General features: G+C 33.3%; 1 protein-coding gene across 1 annotated transcript; it reads left to right on the top strand.

Annotated features, from left to right (window-relative positions):
• The first annotated feature begins 443 nt into the window (after positions 1-443).
• Positions 444-6,722, top strand: LOC149165573 (uncharacterized). The gene is made up of 5 exons (XM_089429865.1): positions 444-590; positions 700-849; positions 991-1,106; positions 4,960-6,235; positions 6,372-6,722. Exons 1-5 carry the CDS (start codon positions 444-446, stop codon positions 6,720-6,722), a joined length of 2,040 nt encoding a protein of 679 aa, XP_089285991.1.
• The last annotated feature ends 17,666 nt before the right edge of the window (positions 6,723-24,388 follow it).

Raw genomic sequence — 24,388 nt, 5'->3', positions numbered from 1 at the left:
AGTTTATTTTCTGTTGTAAGTTATATCATGTAAACAGATTCATCTGCCTTCAAATGAGTAACAGTAACGTTTTATTAGAGATCGATCACTTGTTTGTGGGGAGAGAGGGCTGAATTACTTTGAACTTTACTGGTTTTGAGTCATTGTTTAAGTGTGTTTGGATGTTTAATGTGGCCGAATTATGTGAACATTCAATAACCTAACCTGATTCCAGAAATGTATTTATTGAAATGCTGATAGGATGCAAATAGGTCAAACCATTTTTTTTAACTTTCAGAACTTTTATTTATTTATTTAAACCTAAAATGGATCGAATTTCACATTTGTCAATGAATTTTTTTTTAAATATTTTTGGTGCGTAAAATTACATAGAGATTTGTTGAAGAATACCTCGTAGGTTTTTCAGAATGATGATCAAAAACCTAGTTACCAGAAACGGGACGATGTTCGCCGTTTCTGGCAGAAACCTTCTGAGAAACCCAACCATGCTAGAAACACCGTCTGCAACGGCCGTTTTCGTTTTCACTGGCAAGAAACAGTTTCCCGCGAAACGAAACAGTTTCTTCTCGCCGTTTCCGGATAGACTTGCAGTTAAATTTATTTTTTTGGACTCGGGTTAAATTTAATTTTTTCAAACCGTGGGTTAAATCGAGTTTAATTAGCAATTGATTGTTAGTTTTCTGGAAGTTACACATACAGAGGGTTAAGTCCAGTTTAATTCGCAGTGGACTGTTAGTCTGCTGCAGTGGACTGTTAGTTTTCTGGAAATTAAACATAAGCACTCCAGGGTATTGTGAGCGAGCAGCTGAAGAAAGAACTAGCTGTATTTTTGAGAGAACGCAGGGTATTGTGAGAGCGCTGCCAAAGAAAAACACCAGTTTTATTTATTTAGACAGTAGTTATATTTTTTTTAACTGGGTAGTGATCCATGCAAACCAGTGGTTTTTCCTAGTTGTGCAGTTGCTCATGTTTTTTCAAGGATTTAAGCAGAAGAGGAGAGCAAACCCATCACTACTCAGATGCAAGCAAGGCACAGATCAGAGCCAAGCAGCTTCACGCCCCCATCGAGTTATCTTCAACAGCATTGTCAATTCTATTGTCAAAAGGTACTGCCTACAAACTTCAATCTCTGGTTTTTTTTTTATGAATGCTCATTCCAGACCACATAATTCTCTCAAGATTTGGGTAGGTGAGGTTCGCTGGGATCAACTGTTCATATCGTAATGCGCTATACCTGTGTTCAGTCCTGTAATATCCTCTTTTAGCCTAATTTAATGAAACCTCTGTTCTATCGTCCATATCAATGCATGTATATGTACTCCGTTAAAATGATTCTGACTGCTGTGAGATTTTCTGTAACTCATACCACTTCAGTGATATTTTAATCGTACCTTCCATAGCAAAGATCAGGAACACTTCTATCGTACCTTCCATAGCAAAGATTACTGGCATTTTCATCATCGAGGATTTGGTTTGTAACCAAGGGAAAGCACTAGTACTATCATGACAATCTGGAACAACACTTTCGAAAAAATATACAGTTAAATACTCCTTGTTGTAAGTTTGGTTCTATAACGGTGGTAAATCAGTAAGCCAGTTGTTGCTAATTCTGAGCTCTTTACATATTCTGAAGGTCTTTATTTCTTTCAGAATTATCATGTGACAGCAAAACCAATCTCCCGTTTCCAGAGAAGTACCTTTAAAGTTTACACAGTTTTCATTGCTTGCAAGCTAAAATCATGCATGCAACCTGCAAATGGTCAATCATAAAATGACCACCAATCTTTGGTATACTATAAGACTTATTGATCTCCAGCTGGGCAAGCTATGCTCCCATTTATTTTCTGGGATGTTTGCAGAAATACTATCTGCCAGCTGAGGCCCAGGCTTCTAATTTTGATTCTATCATACTGTGTAGAATATCCTCATAATATGAGTATTTGTCTTTCTTATAGTTAGAAATAGTACTGAAATTTTGACCATTGTTGCCAAAATATAGACAACATTGCAATATTTCATCAGTTTTCGAAGCCAACATAATATCGCCATGAAAAGGTCGCAATTTTTCAAATTTTGAATAATCCCTAAATTTTGAAAATATCAGTGTAATATATCAGGGGAAATGGAAAATATCCATTAAGTCAAGAAATTTTTAGTTTTTTTGGATTATTTTTCTCACTTTGAAGTTTGAAGAGGGAAGCCAGGGATTGAGAAAGACATAGCTGTACTCACTATTATATTATTTCATGAAAAGGATATATAAGATAATTTTATTAATGTCTTAAATTTCCATAAAGATAAGTCAAAGGGATTGAAGAAGTGTACAATCATTATGAATAAAATATGGGAGTGCAACTGTATAATCGTTATGAATAAAATATGGGATTTGGTTTGTAACCAAGGGAAAACAATGATACTATTATGACAATATGGAACAACACTTTAGAAAAATATACAGTTAATGCTCCTTCTTGTAAGTTTGGTTCTATAATAGTGGTAAATCAGTAAGCCAACCAAATGTTGCTGAGGCCCAGGCTTCTAATTTTGATTCTATCCTACTGTGTAGAATATCCTCATAATATGAGTATTGGTCTTTCTTATAGTTAGAAATAGTACTGAAATTTTGACCATTGTGGCCAAAATATAGACAACATTACAATATTTCATGAGTTTTCTAAGCCAACATAATATCGCCATAAAAAAGTCACAAATTTGCCTGGCTTCAATGGCTATTGTTTTATTATAGGCATCCTCTAGCGTTCAGATTGTGAACAGCCCTAGTTCCCTCTCAATTGTTGTGCTGAGCCTGTTGATATATTTAAGTACAACTTGCTGTTCATCTTTACAATTTTTCAACTTTATGTTTGCTGATAAAAGTGATCAATATAGTCTGACACTTGTTGTCTTGTTTGCAACTTTACTGCTCAAGGAAGAAACGCATTATCTTGATATTCCTCTCATATCCCACAGGGAAAAATTCAAAAGTCTTATCAGTTGTTTAAGCTATTCCATTACAAGTCCCTTTACAGCTTGGCGAGCCAACTTGGCAAGTTCTGTATCAAGGTCCATTATAAATGGCATGATTTCAATGTTTTCTTACACTTTAAATCGATTTTTCACAATTGGAGTGAATGGTGGTTGAACTTTTAACACCAGATCTGATTTATTTTACCGTCAATTTTTTTATACCTAGAAAATAATTTCTTCACAAATGCATTCTGAAATTGTAAAAACAAATACGCTGGTGTTTTCAACTTTTAAACAGTATAAATTTGCTCTGGAAAATTTGCTCAGAAAATCAGTCACAAATAGCCATAAAAAAATCACAGTAAATTTGCCCCAACAAATTCTCCTTCATTAATTTTCTCAGGAAAATTCAGGGCTCCTCTCACAGGGAAAATGGCCCTTGGAAATACACAGAAAAATAGCAAAATTTGAACCTGGAAATTTCCAGATGTGGAAGAATATAGGGCAAGTGAAGTTAATGAGATTCTTCTAGCATGATAACTACTTGTGAGGTATTTTAGTTTTTCTTCTTAGCACAATCTTCACTCAGCTAGACCTTTTGCTTCATTGTCCCATTCCATTCTCCTACCACCTGGCAACTCTGGTATAATGGGATTTTTTTTCCAGCAAACATAATGGTGGCTTCTTGTCCAGACCATCAATCTACCCCACAAGACTTCATTTATGGTTCTGTAATGTGCTCTGATACTGAATGTGATCCATAAACAAAGTGATTCCTAGTTTTGGGTGTCTGAATGAATCTCTACACAAATTTGACTCTCAACCAACAAAGTTTGATAGAGTTGTATGTGGTAAAATGAAAACACTGCAAAAATATATTATTAAAGTATCAAATGCAGGGTATAGAGCTTGAGCTAGAGTTTCGTTGCCAAATTTGAACCTTCTGAAAGGGACATCCGAAGATATGAGGAAGCAATCCTAATTCTAGATGCACCTTTCTAAATTGTCTAAAATGGGTCCCTCTGATGCTCAGAGGTGAACTAGGCACTGGCTGACTATCGAAGTTCCCTTGAACAAGCGGTTGGTCCAGCTATATGATCCTAGAGGGGTCGCCAGAGCAAGGGACTAGCATCTATGGATCTAGGAGGTAATTGGATGGGCCAGGGACCCCTTTCTCTGGAGCTAGTCCCTCCGATGCTCGAAGTAAGGTGATTTAGATGTTTGAAAATTTGAAAAAAGATAAATAATTTTATTTTGTTTAAGTTTTCCAAAATTTTCTTTGATTTTCTCTTCAAATTTTTAGTTAATTATATTTTTCTAATTAGGTGTCAATTTTTTTATTTTATTTTTTGTAACTAATTTTCAAATATAAATTGTGCAGATTAAAATTGGTTGCGGAGGAGAATCATTTATTTTTTATTCCACTCATTTCTCATTGCAATGGAAGAAAGTTCATCAATGTCACAAAGTAGACCACCCCTTTCCCAACAGAAATCTTCCATAGAGGCATCCAAAAAATCCAAAGCAAAGAATATCAAGAAGCAAAAAAAGCCTTTGAGGCAAGGTTATGGGCAGCTGTGAAATGCACTCAATCTTATAGCAGAGGATCAAGTGGATCATCTGGTTCAAAGGTTTGGTTGTGCCCTTATTGTAAAAAACAAAAATCGGGGAATGTAGGAAGAGTTCGATGGCATTTACTTGGAATGGGGAAAAAAGAACAATCAGCTTTATGTGACAGTGTACCTAAAACAGAAAAAGCTTCTCTAATTAAGCAATTTAATGAACTTGAAAAGCTTAGACATATTGTTGAAGGTTTAGTTCAAGCTAACAACAATCCTAGTGGATTGACAATTGGTGATCCACACTCTTGTTCTCAACATCAAGTTTCTATTTCTCACCTTCAAAACTTATGGAATGTAAAAGGGAGGGGAAATCTCGATGCATCCATTGGACGATTTTTTTCGCAAATGGCATATCTTTTAATGTTTGTAGGTCTCCTTATTGGAAAGAAATGGTAAGGGATCTAGTTAACAATGCTCCTAAAGGTTACAAGCCTCCTAGTTATGAAAAGATGAGGACAACCATGTTAGCTGAAGAGAGGGCTCGGGTTGAAGCTAGACTTCAAGACATTAAAGATAGTTGGAAGGAATCTGGGGTCTCCATTGTCTCAGATGGTTGGACAGATGTTAACCATCGTCCTCTTATCAATATTTTGGTTTCTAACCCAAAAGGAGTTATGTTTTTAAAATCCTATGATACTACAGGAAAGACAAAAGATGGTCCATATCTAACAGGTCTCCTCAAAGAGGCAATAGAGGAGGTTGGTAGAGAAAACGTGGTCCAAATTGTTATAGATAGTGCCTCAAACAATATCCTTGCTGGTGGGTTGATTGAAGATGAATATCCAACAATTTTTTGGACTCCTTGCTATATGCACTGCTTGAATTTGCTCCTGAAAGATATTAATAACATTGCATGGGTTGATAAAACTATAACTGAAGCAAAGATGCTACAACACTTTATTATTAATCATGCAGCATCCATAGCAATTTATAGGAAATATGCAAAACTTCAGCGTCTTCGATGTGCCGAGACTAGATTTGCATTTGCTTTCATTATGCTTCAACGCCTTATTAAAATGCATCAATCTTTGAGAGAGATGGTGGTATCAATGGATTGGCAAAGGTGGAAGGGTTCTCATACTGGGGATGGCCTAAAAGTTGAGGACATTATTATTGGTCTTTCTTCAGAGAATTTTTGGAGGAGAGTGGAGGATATTGTCACCCTTATTACACCTATTGTTTCCACCCTTCGCATATTTGATAGTGATCAACCATGCTTAGGGGATGTCTTTGAGAGCATGGATCAAATGAGAGAGAAGATTCATGACATAATGGAAGATGAAAATTCTAGGATTGACAAAGACACCAGAAATGAAGTGTGGGAACTTAGTCTGACAAGGTGGAAAATGCTTCATAGCCCTCTTCATTCAATTGCATTTTTACTCAATCCTAAATGGTTTCATAAGAAACCATCGTCAGATGTAGAGGTTATGCAAAACTGGAACACTTTTATAAGTAGGTGTTACGATCGTCAGGATCGCACTGCTTTACGGTTTGAGTTAGGAAAGTATTTGAGATCAGAAGACCACTTTGCAAATGAAGATTGTGCATACAACAGACAACAACTTGGACCCATCGACTTCTGGATACAATATGGTACAGGGACCCCCTTGCTTCATCGTTTGGCTATCCATTTGCTTTCACAGGTATTCTTAATAACAAATACCTTTAATGTATTGATTTATTGTTTAAACAATTAATTCTAAAGCTCATTTTGGATTATTTATCTTATAAGATTTATTGATTGACTATGACTAACATAATTTTAATTTTATTTTACAGGTGACTAGTTCCTCTGCATGTGAAAGAAATTGGATTGAATATGCTTTCATCCATTCAACGAAGAGGAATCGCCTAGGCACAAAAATGGCACAAGATTTGGTGTTTGTACACTCAAATCTACGTTTGTTATCTCGACAACAACTAGAATACAAAACTGGACCCACGAGAATGTGGGATTATGGTGGTTCACAAGATGACGAAAATGATGAGCTTCCACTTGAAGTGCTACAAGACAATGCTGAAGACATGCTTGATGATACGATGAAGTCTATTGACCAAAATAATTCTTTTGGAATTGGCTCAAGCTCAACAACTATTCCAGAAAATGAGCTTCAAAATTTAGATTATTAGGTTTACTTGCATTTTGATATGAACTGTTGGAAGTGACTTTAGAGATACATATATATTGAAAAGAACAAATTTAATTATTTATATTTCAAATCTCTTATTCTTTTCAATGTTTGCTATTTTCTTGGAATTAATGATGGCTAAATTTTTGGATCTACAAAATTATCACTTCTTTCTTAAAACTAAATTAGTATTTACAATTGTTTTTTTACAATTTCATGAGCAGAAACATTGCAGGTTTATGATTAATGCTTTGTTTATATTGTTCACCTTTAATATGGTGTTTTTCTCTCTCCTCGTTTCTTATATGCGAAACCTCCAAACTTCGTTTCTCGTACCGTTCTCGTTTCCCGTTCCGTTTCCCGTTTCTCGTTTTTGGTAACATAGATCAAAAATCGATTTTATTTTCAAAATGATGATTAAAAATTCGATTTAAATAACAGTAGTCAAAATTTCACCAAATTATTTTCCCAGATTCCAATCAAAAAACTATAATACACCTTTTCGTATTTGCAAACTTTAGATTTATGTATTTTAAACTGAGGATGATCAAATTTCTCAGTGCCATTGAAATGTTTTTCTATCAAGAATTTATGTGTTGCGCTGTGCTCCATACGTTGGTGGGAGTTTCGCTGCTCATGATAGTGAAACTCTCACCATTGGGGCATATTTCGTCCGAAGAAATCGACTCACTCTGTGCTTAAAATATATATCGAAACGATTTTGTATGTGTAGTCTGATCGTACAGGATTTGGCCATGGAAATGGAAGTTTGTCGTGAGACTTCCACGTGGTGTATAAAGAAATTGACCCGATGGATTTACTTTGGTGAAAAGAATATTAAACTTCAATGTCAATCTTTAATATAATTGCTTCAGTGTTTAATTTCACAAAATGAAAATTTTAAAATCTATAGAGATTATCGCTATTATATATATATAGATATATATTTAATTAAAAAATAAAATAAAAATATTTTAAAATAAGACTATCATGTTTTTAATAGTAATTAAATATGACTACATGATAGAAAAATTATGATATTCAAAATTTCATGAGTTCACTCATAATCTATGACATCAAGAAGCATAACGAGACAATCCAAAAAAACCAACTATTTGAAAGTGACAAAAATTTAAGAAAAGGAAATTGAGTTAAGAATTAAGAAAATGTTTAAATAATATGATGGATTTCTAATGATATAGACTAATTTTAAATGTTTATGTAAGAATGAAAGATGAAGACAAATTAGAAATGCTAGAGATGATGGTTTATTAAAACATGATGCAAATATTGTAGAAATAATTATGTAAATGATTTGAACTAAATAATTAATTATGAAATATTTGTTAGGATCAATAAATAATAATATTTTTTTAATATTAAAATATGGTAATAAATTTAGCTATAAAATTATGAACATGTTTTTGAGAAATTTTACATAATTAGATTTTTTTTATTTAGATTGTAAATTTTAATTTATATTAGTATAAGATTTATAATAAAATTGAAAGAGATTTATGTATTTTAAACCCATGAATTTAAAAATATTTTATTTTCAAGCTTGCAATCTTATTGTTTTATTTTATTTTGTATACAGTTATATGTTTCACAAATTAATATCCTTGTTATTATAAAGAAATTAAAATAAAAAGATAATAAATTTTATATAAAGGTTTGTTGTTTTTATATTTATCTAGGTTTGGAGAGAGTCTCCAAATGTATCAAAAAAAATAAAAATATTAAATATACAAAGTATCATAAAATGAAAAAAAATAATAAATCTATTTTAAAAGATAAGGAGATTAAAAATACACAAGCAAAATTGTAATTATGACAGATACATAATTAGATATATAATAAATGAGAGATAAATAAAATACACATTAAACATTTGGCTATGCTTTTTAGGCCCCACTCCCCCTGTGAAATAATTTTTAGCCATGGCACATATTCACCTCCATGGGGAGATATCACTGCTTCATTTGTTCAAAGTTGTTTTTGTAAATTAAAATAAATTATAATATATTAATATTAATTTAGGTTGAAAAATTAAAAACATATATATATATATATATATATTAAAATCTAAATTTGCAAAAAAAATTAAAAAAAATTAAAAATATTATTTTAAACTTCATTTTGCATAGTCTACATAGGTGAAATGGTTTTTGTCAAATTTTAAGATACAATTTCTAGCAAGATTGCGATTTCTTATTGGTTACAATATAATTTTGAATGCATAAATGAATTGGACACCCTCAAATTATTGTTTTAATTAAAAATTAAAATAATAGCTAATAAAAATAATACATTATTATGAAATATTTTAAAATGAGACTATCAAGTTTTATATAGTAACTAAATATGACTACATTATAGAAAAATAGTGATATTCAAAATATAATGAGTTCACTCATAATCCAAAAAAAACAACTAAAAATGCCAAAAACATAGGTTGAAAGTGGCAAAAATTTAAGAAGAGGTTTACAAATAGAGATGAGTAGGAATTAAGAAAATGTCTAAATGATATGATGGATTTGTAATGATATAGACTAATTTTAGATATTTATGGAAGGATAAAAGATAAAACAAATTAAAGATGTTAGAAATGATTTATTAAGACATTATGTAGATATTGTAGAGAAAGTTATGTAAATGATTTGAACTAAATAATTAATTATGAGGTATTTATTATGATCACTAAATAATAATAATATTTTTTTAATATTAAAATTTTAAATTTTTAAATTTGGCAATAAATTTAGCTATAAAATTATGAATTTTAGTATTAGTGCATGTTTTAAGAGCTTTCAAATAATTAAATTTTTTTATTTAGATAATAAACCTTAGTCTATATTAATATGACATTTACTTAGTTTTATAAAAATAGATAATATTTATAATAAAAACGAAAGAGGTGTATGTATTTTAAAAACATGAATCTAAAAATGTTTTATTTTATTTTTTTATTGTAAAGAAATTCAAATAAAAAGTACTATAAATTCTATGTAAAGATTTTTTTGTTTTATATTTATTAATATTTTACAAATAAATTGACAAATCTATAAAGCTAGATAAATATGGAAGAATAATAATTTATTTTGTAAGTAGAAAAAGTTGTTATGAGTAATATTTTATTATGCGTTGTGATATTTACTGATATCTACTAGTGTAGGCATATAAATTAAATGATTGATAATTCAAAATATTTCATTACACATTTCACGTTGGTATAACTTATTACAAAAAAGAAACAAAGGTTATTTCTGCCATATATATGAATAAAAAGATGTTAAATAGGATATTACAACGTCTCTACCAAACGCAGTTGCACCTCTTAGTATAAAGTATTATAAAATAAAAAAATAAAAAATCTGTTTAAAAAAACCAACTTAGATACAACAACTTCGATCTACCAAGTGCCTAAAAGAATCTAGATCAGAAGTTAAGATGGATGTAAGTTGGTTTAATTATTAATTATAATTAATTATAGTTATAACTATAATCGTAAATGTAATTGTAATTATTAATTTTATGTTTTTTATTTTATTTTATTTTCGGTTTTATGTAATTTAAGATAGATGTAAGTTGGTTTAATTATTTATTATAATTAATTATAGTTATAACTATAATTATAATTATAATTGTAATTATTAATTTTTATTTTATTTTATTTTATTTTTTATTTATTATTTTTTTTATATGTAATTTCATTTAATGAAAATATTTTATTGATAACTATTATTGTTGATTTTTTTATTTTATTTTTATTTTTATCTAGTTTGAGTGAGTCAAAATATTAAACATGATATTTCAACATCTCCACTATACTAGGTTTGGAAAGAGCCTCCAAATATAACAAATCAAAAATAAAATTATTAAATATATAAAATATAATAAAAAATAAAAAAAAAAAAAAAAATCTACTTTAAAAAGTAAGGAGATTAAGGATACACTAACAAAATTATAATTATTATGGATATGAAATTAGATAGGTAATAAATAAGAGATAAATAAAATACTCATTAATCATTTCACTAAGCTTTTTAGGCCCCACTTCCCCTTTGAAGTAGTTTTTAGCCCTGACACGTATTCAGTAGCTTCTCATCATTTTAGTGCTTTGTTTGCTAAAAAGACTTTTATAAATTATAATATATTAATAGTAATTTATGTTGAATTTTTTGGAAAAAAATATAATAAATATTTATTTATTATTTTCTTTTAATTATAAATTTTTAATTGCTAAAATGTATACTTGATAAAATAAATAAATAAATAAAAATCTTAAACTTAATTTGGCATACTCTAACAAATGCACAAAATTTGTGATTTCTTATTGTTTACAATACATTTTTAAATGTATAGATGAATTTGGCATCCTAAAAACCCCTATGCAAATTAAACAACTTAATAAAATGATTTTTAAAAGTTGTATTGAATTTTCAATAAAATTGACCAAAAAAATGCTCTAAAAAGAGCCATTTCGTTTCTTAATTAGACTTCTAGAACTTCATTCATAATCTTTATAAAAGATGTCATAAATTTTAACGATTAATCTATTTATAAATTATAATATTTAATAAAAGATGTCATAAATTTTAACGATTAATCTATTTATAAATTATAATATTTAATGCTTTATTTATAATATTTGAATTTTGGTTATAAATTGTGATGCACATCTTCATCTATATTTTTTATTAGAATTATTGTTAAAATATTTAATGAGTTTATCATTTGTATTTGCATTTATTAAATCAACAATAAATAGATTTATATTTTATATTAATTATTTTAATAGACCATTCATATAATTTGTATAATAAATTTAATATTTGTTAAATTTAACCACCTTACATTAATATTAGTTTTTTTTAATTAATATTACTTAATTTTATAAATATCATTAAATTATGATTTTTTTTTACTTCTGTTAAATTAAATAATATATATAAATATAACTTGAGTCTATAACTTACTAAACCATTTATTTTTAGTTATTGGATTTGATTACATTAAAGTAGCTTTTGAAAAAAGTTTTATTGCTCATGGTTTGGTTATAGCCAATAATTATGTATTGCATGTCTATATAATTTATTGGTTATTTTCTATGGTTCCGTACTTTATATTTCTCCAATTTATTAATTTTTGTTCATTAATTTTTTGTTATAAAACAAGATGACTAAGATAGATCATGGTTAGGTGGAATTATTTCACTTTCATTTACGTTTTAGGCATCAAATACGAAGGAGACTCTTGAAGCTTGCATCATCATCGTTGATGTCCCAAGTATGTGATTTCGAGCAATATGTATAGTTATATATTTTATTTTGTTTTAATGAAATCTACAATGTGTTTCTTCTACGTGTTCGTAAAGTAGTTTTTGAGATAATTGAATCAATGATTTATCTTTGCAGGCTTTAGAAAAGAGAATTTGAAAGTGCATGTGGATAACCAGGGAAATCTCATCATTAGCGGAGAACACGGTGTGAAGGAAGTCGAGGAAAAGGCGAAGGTGGGAGGAAGAATGGAGAAAATGAAAAGATTTAGAAAGGTTATTGGTATATGAGAATATGAATAATGATGGGCGCATCATGGCCATGTTTAGGGATCAAACATTACATATATCCTTTCCTTTGCGTCTCATCTTTCACCAACAGAAATGGGATGTCATTCTTGCGAGTGGAAAACCAGTTCAATCTGCAAAGTCGAAGGACAAGAGGTTGTGTTCCGTACGAAAACAAGATTTGATTAAGGAAAAATAAGGGGTTGCACAAGACGATCAAATACCAAGACATCCATATGCGATTAAAAAAGATGATGATAAGAGAAAAGGTAGCGCAGTTGCTAAAGAATTGAAAAAATTGGTGGAAGGGAGAAAAACAAAAGCGCCTAAGATTGGCCAAGACTTTCCACATGGGGAACCACCAATATTAAAAGATACGCAGGCATTATCTTCAAGGATTGGTGCTCAAGACGAATCTCAATTTATACAATCAAATCTGAAGCAAGAGGAAAAAGAAGTGGATGAAGGTGAAGAAAAAAAAGGGGGAAATGAAGGAGAAATTTCGGAGAAACAATTTCCAATTCCTTGTTGCCCTAGACACTCACGATTTTTCATGAGATGTTGTATTATTTTATAATCATAAGCTCTTCATGGCATCTTTCTACGGTGGTTTCATGTGGTGGCTTGTACTTCTTTCCCACCATAAACTATCATATATGTGCATATATGGAAGTTGCACATATAAGGAAGATATGTGCATATATGGAAGGTGTGCATACAGAGGCTGCGTATATGCAGAGGTTGAAGTTGTGCAAAACTTGGGTATATGCACATCTTCCGTATATGTATAGCTTTTGTATATGCGCATATATTTCGTATACGCACAACTTCTATATATGGACATATCTTTTGTATATGTGCAACTTTCGTATATGTACAACTTTCGTGTATGCACATATATAGAAATTACACATATACAAAAGTTATACGCAACTTCTCTAATATGCATATACGATAGTCTCCATTTATGCACAACTTCTGTATATGCGCATATATTTTTATATGTGCAATTTGCATATATACGCATATCTTTCATATATGCACATATCCTTGTTTTTTTGCTAATGCAAGAGTCGTTCCTTCTATTCAAAATAACCAAAAAGGAATAATTACATAATTTACACCCCCAAGGGTAAGGGGCTACAATCCAAAGGCTAAACCATTGTGCCATGGGTAAACTCCCCTGAAACAAGGTCCTACACAAAACAAAAACATTTTAATCCGTTGTAATGGAGCGAAAGAAAATCATACAAGATGAAACTAAAACCGGACCTGAAAAGAGATTAAACCCCCAACTAATCAGATTTCGGGTCCGAGAAAGGGGAATAAACAATGAATATGTGGAATAAACAATTCCTTTATGCCCGCCACTAAGCTGGACAAGCACGGACAATAACAGAGAGACATGCATAATGCATCTGGGCCGTTGATCTGCATCGCAAGATCCAATGGCTGAGGAACATATCAGAAGGCAAAGAAGCCCAGAGAATACCCGCCCAATGAGGGTGGTATTCTCTCTCCTACTGTAGCCACGTGTTGCATGTTGAGTGGCATCGGGCTCAAATCAGTGAAACCACTCCCGGTGTTGAGAGCTTCCGATAAACCGTAAACCACCTTAAACCATAAACCCGGACCCACCAACATGCATAATGCATCTGGGCCGTTGATCCGCATTGCAAGATCCAATGGCTAAGGAACATATTGGAAGGCAAAGAAGCCTAGAGAATACCTGCCCGATGAGGGTGGTATTCTCTCTCCTACTGTAGCCACGTGTTGCATGTTGAGTGGCATCGGGCTCAAATCGGTGAAACCACTCCCGGTGTTGAGAGCTTCCGATAAACCATAAACCACCTTGAGGGCGGTATTGACACTACAGGTTGTTATGAGGAAAGTTTCGAGTCCGCTGTGGAAACCAGGACCCTAGCCGGAACCCATTGAACTGCAATTTGACTCTCCACCCTAGATCCTCAGACACTTGATCCAACGAATGAGAGGAGTCTCCCTTTGAATAAAACCAGGAGGGAATCCCGTCATCCGAGCACCCGAAAACCTGTAGACCACCCCTACTGGTTCATTGTGACCATTGCCAACAATTATGTACTTATGGTGGAAATCTGTTGTACTTTCTGACTCAAGGCTCTTCATCCCCTCTTCCCACCAGTCAAAACTAAGATGATCTGTATTAGGAGAAAGTTTAGCAAAAATCCACCAGTTGTCGATCAACTTCCACCCAAGAACTCTGTGTCTGAGCTGTTCTGGGCTTATATAACTAACAACAGCCTGCGTATCGCTTTCAAAATTACCTCTGGAGAACCACTTCATGTTAAAAGTGTATCGACTAAACCTAGCCTCTGCTACTGTTGACATTCTCTGGTCAGATATGTCTCTCGGTCCTCATTCGCCTGGTTGAGGTAGTCATCCCTTAGTTTGCCCTGTGGAACATCTTGCCATCTATATGTATTGTTGCTTTTAGTACAGAGAGCCCCTTTATTGGCAAGTATGTCCACCAATTTATTGGTCGTCCTTCGCACATGTGTGAAACTCAAGGTCCTCATGTTCTGAAGGTGGAGATGAATTCTTTGATAAACCTGAAGCAGCCTCCAGTGTCTCGAGACCTTTTCCGGAGCCGAACCACAACAGATTCTCTTGACCGAATTGATGATTAGCTCAGAATCAGCTTCAATTATGATATTCTGAAGATTGTTATGCTTCAGGATTTCTAGACATTGTTCCAGTGCCATTAGCTCCGCCATATTGTTTGTGGCTCTTCCCAAATTGAAATGAAAATATATTGTATGCAACCCTTTTCATCCCTTAACACACCACCATAACCAGCTATACCCGGATTTCCTTTTGAGGCCCCATCTATGTTATATTTCATAAATCCCTAAGGGGGAGGATGCCAAAAGTCTTTCTCAGTGACCAGTTGCTTTACCATCCTGTTCATACCCTGAGGAATAAGCCCCTGCATACCCAACTGAAGAAGTATCTGCATATCTGCATTTGAAGGGAGATTTTTAGGGGATGTTTGCAGTAGAGTTCCAACCGTCTCCTTAAGTTGTCTTAAGATCTGTTCCATGATGCTCTGAGAGGAAGTTTTTTTATTTTTGAAGATTCTATTGTTGCGCTCTTTCCAGACATTCCATATTAGGAAGCTTGGAGTTAATGCCCAAGCTCTATTTAATGCCCAAGCTCAAGGGCTAAGCGCTTTGCCTCTTTAAGATTAAAGGTGCCTTCATTGTTATTGCCCCATCTAAGTTGGTCTTGATCAGTTGATATCAATATTTTTCTTTGATCCAAAATTGCTATTAGAGCATCAGCCTTTGCTTTCAAGGGGCTATTATCCCTGTATTCCATTTTCTTCCAGGTTCTCCATTTTCCTTCACTATTTTTCTGATCCCAAAAATATTTTACCTGTTGTAACCCTTTGGTATTAGTATCATTCTTGAGATCCACAAAGTCCTCTCTTAACAGTTTAGGTTTTTGTTGCCATTTATCCTCCCAAAACCATGCCAGGTCTCTTGCTCTAATCTCCTAGAAGCTATTCTTTTGAACTATGCCTCTATTCTCCCAAGCTTTATTCTAGATGTGGGAGCCTTTGATGATACCAGACATCCTTATGTGGTCCTTGGTTTGCCAATTACTTGCATATTTTTATTTCCAAATTTGAGGCCACGAAGCCTCTGAGTCTTTTATCCATCTCCACCATAATTTTGCTCCTAAAACTTTATTTAGTACTTCAGGATCATCCAGTCCAAGACCTCTGTGGTTTTTAGGTTTACAAATTGTTTCCCAGGCTACCAAGGCCCATTTTTTCCTCTCCTCCCCTTTACCCTAAAGAAAATCTCTTTGGATATTTCTACATTGTTGCATAACTCCTTTTGGAGCTAGAAGGGTTGAAAACATGAACATGGGGATAGTTTGAAGGACAAATTTTGTAAGCACTAATCGGCCTGCCAGGTTTAAAGATCTTATTGTCCATTTTCGAATCTTGTCTTGCAGCTTGTTGATAACTGGCTCCCAAACATTCTTGTTCAGAGGTTTGTTTGTTAGCGGTACTCCCAAATATTTGGAAGGTAGCATATCTCTTTGAAAGCCCAGAATTCTAGAGATATTCCGTTGAATATTAATGTTAGTATTGAAAAAGAAAATCTTTGGCTTGGAGAGGCTTACCTCTGTACTCACTGCCATAGAAAATTCACTCAGTATTTGTTTATAGGCTAGAGCTTCTTTGACCGTGGGGATGCCCTGTAGCATGGTATCATCTACAAATTGTTGATGGGTCAAGGCCTGCCCGTTCTCGGATAGTTTGATGCCCTGGATCTTACCTGCTTCTTTAGCGGACGTGATGGTTCGTCCTAGTCCTTCCATCATGAGAATGAATAGAAAGGGGGAGAGAGGATTTCCCTGTTTGAGGCCTCTTGAGGGTTTAAAGGTCTTAGATGGAGAACCATTAACCAGAATTAAAAAACTAGAGGAAGTCACCAAGGCCATTACCCATCCTACCTAGTTGTGATCAAATCCAAAGGCTAGAAGGACTTTCCTAATATAGGTCCAATTTAACATATCATAAACCTTTTCTAGGTCTAGTTGCATAATCATTCCTGCCTGCCTATTACTCATTAATGAATGAACCACCGCATGCACTTGAAGGACGTTATTGAGAATTTGTCTGCCTTCCACATATCCTATTTTCTCCACAGAAACTAGAGTTGGAAGCAGGGGTTTAAGTCTGTTGGCAATTATTTTTTATAGAATCTTATACACCACGTTGCACAAAGCTATAGGTCTGAATCTATCTGCAGTCATAGCATTGTCCTGTCTGGGAATCAAGGAGATAAATGATGTATTGAGCACCTTCAATATGGTTCTATTATTCCTGGAGTCCTCCACTACATTCAGAATGTCTTGCTTGACAATATTCCAGCATGCTTTAAAGAAATCTACATTGAAACCATCTGGGCCTGGTGCTTTTCCATTATGCATTTCTTTGATGACTTCACTAACCTCCTCTTCTTTCACTGGCCTGTTAAGATTGTGATTATCTTCTCTAGTTACTAGCTTAGGAATGTGTTTTGTGAAGTCCCTGATAAATTGTGATCTATCTAAGAGAGGTTCCTCTGCTATGCTTTGAAAATGTTGCACCAACACAGCTTCAATATCTTTATGGGTGTTGAGAAGTTGGCCTCTGGAGTCCTTGATCGTTGAGATCCTATTGTGAGACCTGTTATCCATTGTAGATCTGTGGAAAAATCTTATGTTTCTCTCCCATTCTTTTAGCCATTGAATTCTTGATTTTTGTCTCCAAAATATTTCCTCTTGTTTACATAAGTCCTCCCAATCCTGTTGATACTTGTTGGCTTGTTCATTTCTTTCCCCATCAAAGCCATCTATGATAAGGGTTTGATTAATTTCTTGCATTTTTCTTTCAACAACTTTTTTCGCTTCAAAAATATTACCAAACTCATTCTTATTCCAATCTTTGAGCCTGAGCTTGATGTGTTTCAATCTTTTGTGTAATAGAAACATTCTCATTCCCTGGATCTGCAGATCTTCTTTCCACCATTTTTCAATGTTGCTAATAAATTTTGGATGGGTGAGCCAGATATTTTCAAATCTAAAAGGTCTGTTCTTTGGGGTTCCAATGCCAGTAACCTCAAATTGAACCGGCCAATGGTCCGAGCCACCAAAGGGAAGAATTCTTGCTCTCATATCAAGGCCCGTGAGCATAAGGTCCTCTTATATTATGAACCTGTCTAACTTTGAGGCTACTTGAGACTCTCCTCCTCTTTTGTTGTTCCAGGTGAAGAGGCCATTACTAGTGTCTGTGTCAACTAGCTTCATGTTGTCTATAAAATTCTGAAATGCTATAGAGTCTCTGCTTATAGTTCTGGTCCCACCTTTTTTTTTCTAATAGGGATTTGATCATGTTAAAGTCCCTGCCCAGAATCCATGGTATTCTTGAATGTCTATCTCTTAGATCCTCTAGAGAAGTGAGTAGCCTGAGTTTATCATCAGGTCTTTGAGGGCCATAAACATTTGTGATTAAATAAATCTCCCTGTCTCCCACAGGCTGAATAACCACTGATAAATAATTCCTAGATGCCTCTGCATCCACTATGCCAATCTTTTGGGGGTTCCAAAGTGTAAGAATGCCTCCTGCTATCTTGTCTGCCTTGACTTCTAGAAAATCATATCTATTGAGCCATTTTCTGTGTATTTCTCTAATTTTTTGAATTGAACATTTAGTTTCCTGGATAAAAATCATATCAGGAGTTTCTTGTTTCATTCTATTGTTGAGAATCCTTTGTTTCCTTTTACTTCCTAGACCTCTAATATTCCAAGATGTGAGCTTCATTAAGAATGATTTGTAAAGGAGTAGCTGGTTAGATCTTTCATCTTACCTGAATCTATCATCAGTTTTCCACATTCAATCAAAAGCTCATTTTGCTTTTTTCTACCCCTTTTCCTTCCTGGGTTTCTGGGAGCGAGTCCTGATGTGGTTTTCATGGTTTTCACCCCTTCATTGTCCTGCCTTTCGAGGTTTCTTTTCCCTCCCGGCCCTTTAGTCTGAGTTCTCCATAAAACAACTGCTGCACTCTATTAAACTCCTCTTGAGGAAGTGAATCCACCCCTTCCATGGTTCCCTGTTTCAAGAACCTTTCTAGATCTAGGTGTTCTCTTTCGAGAATGTCCTGCAGTTCATGATCCTCCATTTCTACCTCACTCGGGGTCATTTCTTGGTCCATTTCCAGTTCCATATTGCTCAACATATTCCCATTTTGCTGGTTAATGTCTTGTATCTTCTCACTATTTTCTTCCTTTTCCTTCTCCCCTGGGCTGCCCTCCATGGCCTGATCTACCTTTGTTACCTCTTCCTCTTCTTCTAGAACTTTGTACCTGTTCAGACTTGCCTGTTGTCCCTCTGTGTGGTTTTTTTTTGCAACCTTTTACCTCCTTTTCCTCTATTTCCCACTTTATGAAAGCTCTCAGTATCTTTCCCTACTGTAACTTTACTTCTGCTCTCTATTTTGTTGAGAGGGCATTCTCTGAATAGATGCCCATGTTCATGGAATTTGCGACATCTAAAAAGAATATGTTCATAATCCATTGTTTGCACCCATTCTTCATCAAATACTTCCAGGATCACTTCATCCTGTAGAGCTCCAGAGAGATCCATCTCCACAAATATACGAGCGAAGGAGGTGTACTTTCCCCTTCTGGTTGCCTCAGATATTTTAACAAAATGCCCTAATTTATTTCCTATTGCTGATAAAGATTCTGGTTGCTAGTAATCTAGAGGTAAGGAATAGAGATGTACCCAAACCGGGACCGAAGTGAAGGTCTCGCCCTCCGAGACAAAATTCATCATCCAAGGCCACATATAGAGGCCTGTAGCTGCATAGAAGTAGGGTCCTCCTTCAAACACCCTGTCTTTATCCTCGATGTTAGTAAAGACTACAGTAAAGAAACCCTTTGACCCAAGATGTAGGTCTATGTCCCCTTTAGGTTTCAAGTGATATTTAATCCACGCCTGCAGTGCTTTCTCTGTGGGCCATAACTCCATGAATTTACAAATGATAGCATAAGTCCTCGTATGATCCCTATGTGCCTGTAGTGCGGGATCACTTAAAACCACTCTAGGTACGACCTTGGTTTTAGGCTTACATGGACCCTTTTGTTTTTTATCTTCTTCTTCCTGTTTCTTGTCCTCTTCCTCTTTTTCTTTTATTCTGTCTTCCTCCCTTTTATTATTCTACTCCTGTTCATCATCGATGTTCCCTTTCCCTCCTCCTGAAAGACCTTTTTCAACCTCCAGTGGTTTCTTGCCTCGGCTGGAGACTGCCTGACTGTAGGAGGGAGTGGAGCTCCCCCCTTTACTCCTCTCCATGGCGTTCAACGTTTGAATAATTTGGGTGAACCCTAGCTCTCACCAGTCGTCCCGCTTCCATCCTATATGCACATATACTTCATATATGTGTAACTTCCGTATATGCACATATCTTTTGTATATGTACATCTATCGTATATACACAACTTCCATATATGTGCATATATGGATGACATGTGCATATGTGGAAGTCGCACAACTTCTATATATGCACATATTTTGTATCACATATCTTCTGTATATGCACAATTTTCATACGCATATATTTCGTATATGCACAACTTTAGTATATGTGCATATATGAAAACACATATACGGAAGTTGCTCATACACGAAAGATATACATATATAAAGAGGCTATATATATACAGATATTGAAATTGTGCACAACTTTTGTATAAGTGTAGCTTTCGTATATGCACATTTATGTAAGTTGCACATATATAATAGGTGCACATATACAAAAGTTGTGCATGTATGGAAGATGCACATATACATAATTTATGCACAACTTTCAGTCATTGTATATGCACAACCTCCATATATGTGCAATTTATGTATATGCGTAACTTCCATATATGCACATATTTGTTTGCGCATATACATAAGATATATGCATATATAAAAGATGTGCATATACAGAAGTTATGTCTATATAGAGGTTGAAGTTTTGCACAACTTCCATATATGCGCATATCTTTTGTATATGCACATATATTCTATATATGTGCAACTTTTGTATATGTGCATATCTTCCTTATACAAACAACTTCTGTATATGCACATACGAAAGTTGCACATACACTAAATATATATTTACTCAATGATATATGTTATGCACAACTTCTGTATATGTGTTTCTTTTATAAATGTGCATATAATCCTTATATGTGCATGACGAGAAGTTGTGCATATACAGTAGATGCACATATATGGAGGATATGTGCATATACAGAGTAGATATGTGCATATATGGAAATTGCACATATATGAAAGATGTGCATAAATGGATACTATCTTATAAGCATAATACAGAAGTTGTGCACAACTTCTGTATACGAAAGATATGCGCATATACATAGGCTATGTATATACGAAGGTTGAAGTTGTGCAAAACTTTTGTATATGCACATATATGGAAGTTGTGCATATATGGTAGATGCACATATACGGAAGCTATGCATACACAGAGGATGTGCACATCTTCCGTATACGCACAACTTCCGTATATTTTCATATTTTATGTATATTTTGTATATGCACATATACATAAGCTATGTGTATATAAAAGTTGTGAGAAACTTTTGTAATATGCATATATGACAATCTTCATTTATGCACAACTTCTGTATATGTACATATCTTTTATATATGTGCAATTGCCATAAATGCTTATCTCTTTTATATATGTGCAATTTTTATATATACACATATCCTTCATATATGTGTAACTTTCGTATATGTGCATCTACATTATATGCACAATTTCCAGATATGTGCACATATAGAAGATACACACATATATGTAAAAAACACATATATAGAATTTATGCATATATGGAAAGCATGTGCATATACAACAGTCACACAACTTTTATATATGCACATCTTTTGTATCACATATCTTTTGTATATGCACAACTTCCATATATGCGCATATTTTTCGTATGTGCACAACTTTTGTACATGTGCATATACATAAACACATATATAGAAGTTGCTCATATAGGAAATATATACGCATATACGAAAGTTGCGGATATACAAAGGCTATGTATATACAAAGAATGAAGTTGTGCACAACTTCTCTATATTTGTAACTTCCGAATATGCATATATATGGAAGTTGCTTATATACTGTAGATGCACATATACAGATGTTGCACATATACGTAATTTATGTGCAACTTTCAGCCACTGTAAACGTGCAACCTCCATATATGCACAATTTTTGTATATACACAACCTCCATATATGCACATATCCATTTGTATATATATGAAAGATATACACATATATAAAAGTTGTGCCTATACAAATGATGAAGTTATGCGCATATCTTCCATATATGCACAACTTTCATATATGTGAATATCTTTCTTATATGTTCAACTTCCATATATGCACATATACAAAAGCTGCGCATATACTAAATATATATTTATTCAATGATATGTGCTATGCACAACTTTCGTATATGTGTTTATTTCATATATATGAATATCTTCTGTATATGTGCATATCTTGAAGTTGTGCTCATATAGTAGATGAACATATTGTAGGTTTTAACCTTGCATAGAAATTGTCTGCATACGAATTCTAAAACCAGAAAATAAGCAATGACGAGAAGATAAAACATAAAACATATATACACAAAGATTTTCCCTTGGATCCCAAAACTGAGACTACTAAATTGATTTTTCATTATTTTCCTTTCAATGTTACAATACATATATATACATGCTAAAGCATTCATAAACCCCAATCCATTAATCCTAGATTAGAACATAATTGTAGTTCCCTTGATCGGATCTACATGTCTTTCATATATACATAACTTTTGTATATGTGTTTTTTTACATATATGTGCATATATTCTGTATATGCACATATCTGGAAGTTGTGCATATACAATAGATGTGTGTATACAATATATACGAAAAGACACATATACGAAGGATATGCGCATATATGAAAATTGAACATATATAAAAGACATGTGAATATATGTAAATTTCACATATATAAAAGATATGTGCATATACAGAAGTTGTGCATAAATAAAGGCTATCATATATGCATATTACAGAAGTTGCGCACAACTTGTGTATACACGTAGCTTCTATATATGTGCAAATGTGAAATTACGCATATACAGAATACATAAGATATGCACATATACGGAAGTTGTGCATATACGCAAGATACACATCTTTCGTATATGCATAGCTTTTGTATATGTGCATCTACCGTATATGTACAACTTCCATATGCGTGCATATACAAAAGTACACAAATTCAACCTTCATACATACCCAGCTTTTGTATACGCACATATCGTTCGTATATGGAAGTTGTGTGCAATGTCCGTCATGCATATACGACAGTCTTCATTTATGCATAGCTTCCTTGTATGCGCATATCCACTCCGTATATCCATAAATTCCGTATATGCACATATCTTCCATATATGAAAATCTAATGTATATGCACAACTTCCAGATATGCGCATATATGAAAGACATGCACATTTATGAAAGAAACACATATACAGAAGTTGTGCATAGAATATATCATTGAATAAATATATATTTAGTGTATGTGCAACTTTCGTATGTGCATATATAAAAGTTGCACATATAAAGAAGATATACACATATACGAAACTTGCACATATACAAAATATATGTGCATATACATAACATATACGCATATATGGAAGTTGTGCATATAAGAAATATATGTGCATATACGGAAGTTGTGCAAAACTTCAACCTCTGTATAGACATAACTTTTGTATATGCACATCTTTTCTATATGCATATATCTTATGTATATGTGCAAACAAATATGTGCATATATGGAAGTTACACATATACATGAATTGCACATACACAATGTCTGAAAGTTGTGCATAAATCATGTATATGTGCAACTTCTGTATATGTGCACCTATGGTATATGCACAACTTCAATATATGTGCATATACAGAAGCTATGCTTATACATAAGTTTTGCACAACTTCAATCTCTGTATATATGTAGCCTTTGGATATACGTATATCTTTAATGTATGAGCAACTTTCGTATATGTGCTTTCATATATGACACATATACGGAAGTTGTGCATATACGAAATATATGTGTATATATGGAAGTTACATATATACAAAAGATATGTGATACAAAATATTTTCATATATAAAAGTTCGGCTTCCACATATGCACATGTCATCTGTATATGCACAACTTCCATATATGTGCTTCTTTAATATATGTGCATATCTTCCATATATGCGCATATCTGGAAGTTGCGTATATACAATAAATGTGTATATACGGTAGATATATATATACAAAAGATATGTGCATATACAGAAGTTACGCATATACGAATGATATGTGCATATACGAAATATATGATTTTATATGAAAATTGCATATATACAAAATATATGCGCATATACGGAAGTTGTACATAAATGGATAC

The sequence above is a fragment of the Pinus tabuliformis genome, chromosome 5_1 (assembly GCF_031772625.1).
Source record: "Pinus tabuliformis cultivar Carrire ecotype Pingquan chromosome 5_1, CPIR1, whole genome shotgun sequence".
Lineage (NCBI taxonomy): Eukaryota > Viridiplantae > Streptophyta > Pinopsida > Pinales > Pinaceae > Pinus > Pinus tabuliformis.
The sequence above is the reverse complement of the archived record's forward strand: the minus strand, read 5'-3'. Positions and strand labels throughout refer to the sequence as shown.

Bases quoted from the DNA above. Each gene is read 5' to 3' on its own strand.
- LOC149165573 (XM_089429865.1), top strand. From the start codon at position 444: ATGTTCGCCGTTTCTGGCAGAAACCTTCTGAGAAACCCAACCATGCTA. The intron at 1,107-4,959 runs GTACTGCCTACA...TAATGTTTGTAG, and splicing joins GTCAATTCTATTGTCAAAAG to GTCTCCTTATTGGAAAGAAA. The intron at 6,236-6,371 runs GTATTCTTAATA...TTTATTTTACAG, and splicing joins CTATCCATTTGCTTTCACAG to GTGACTAGTTCCTCTGCATG.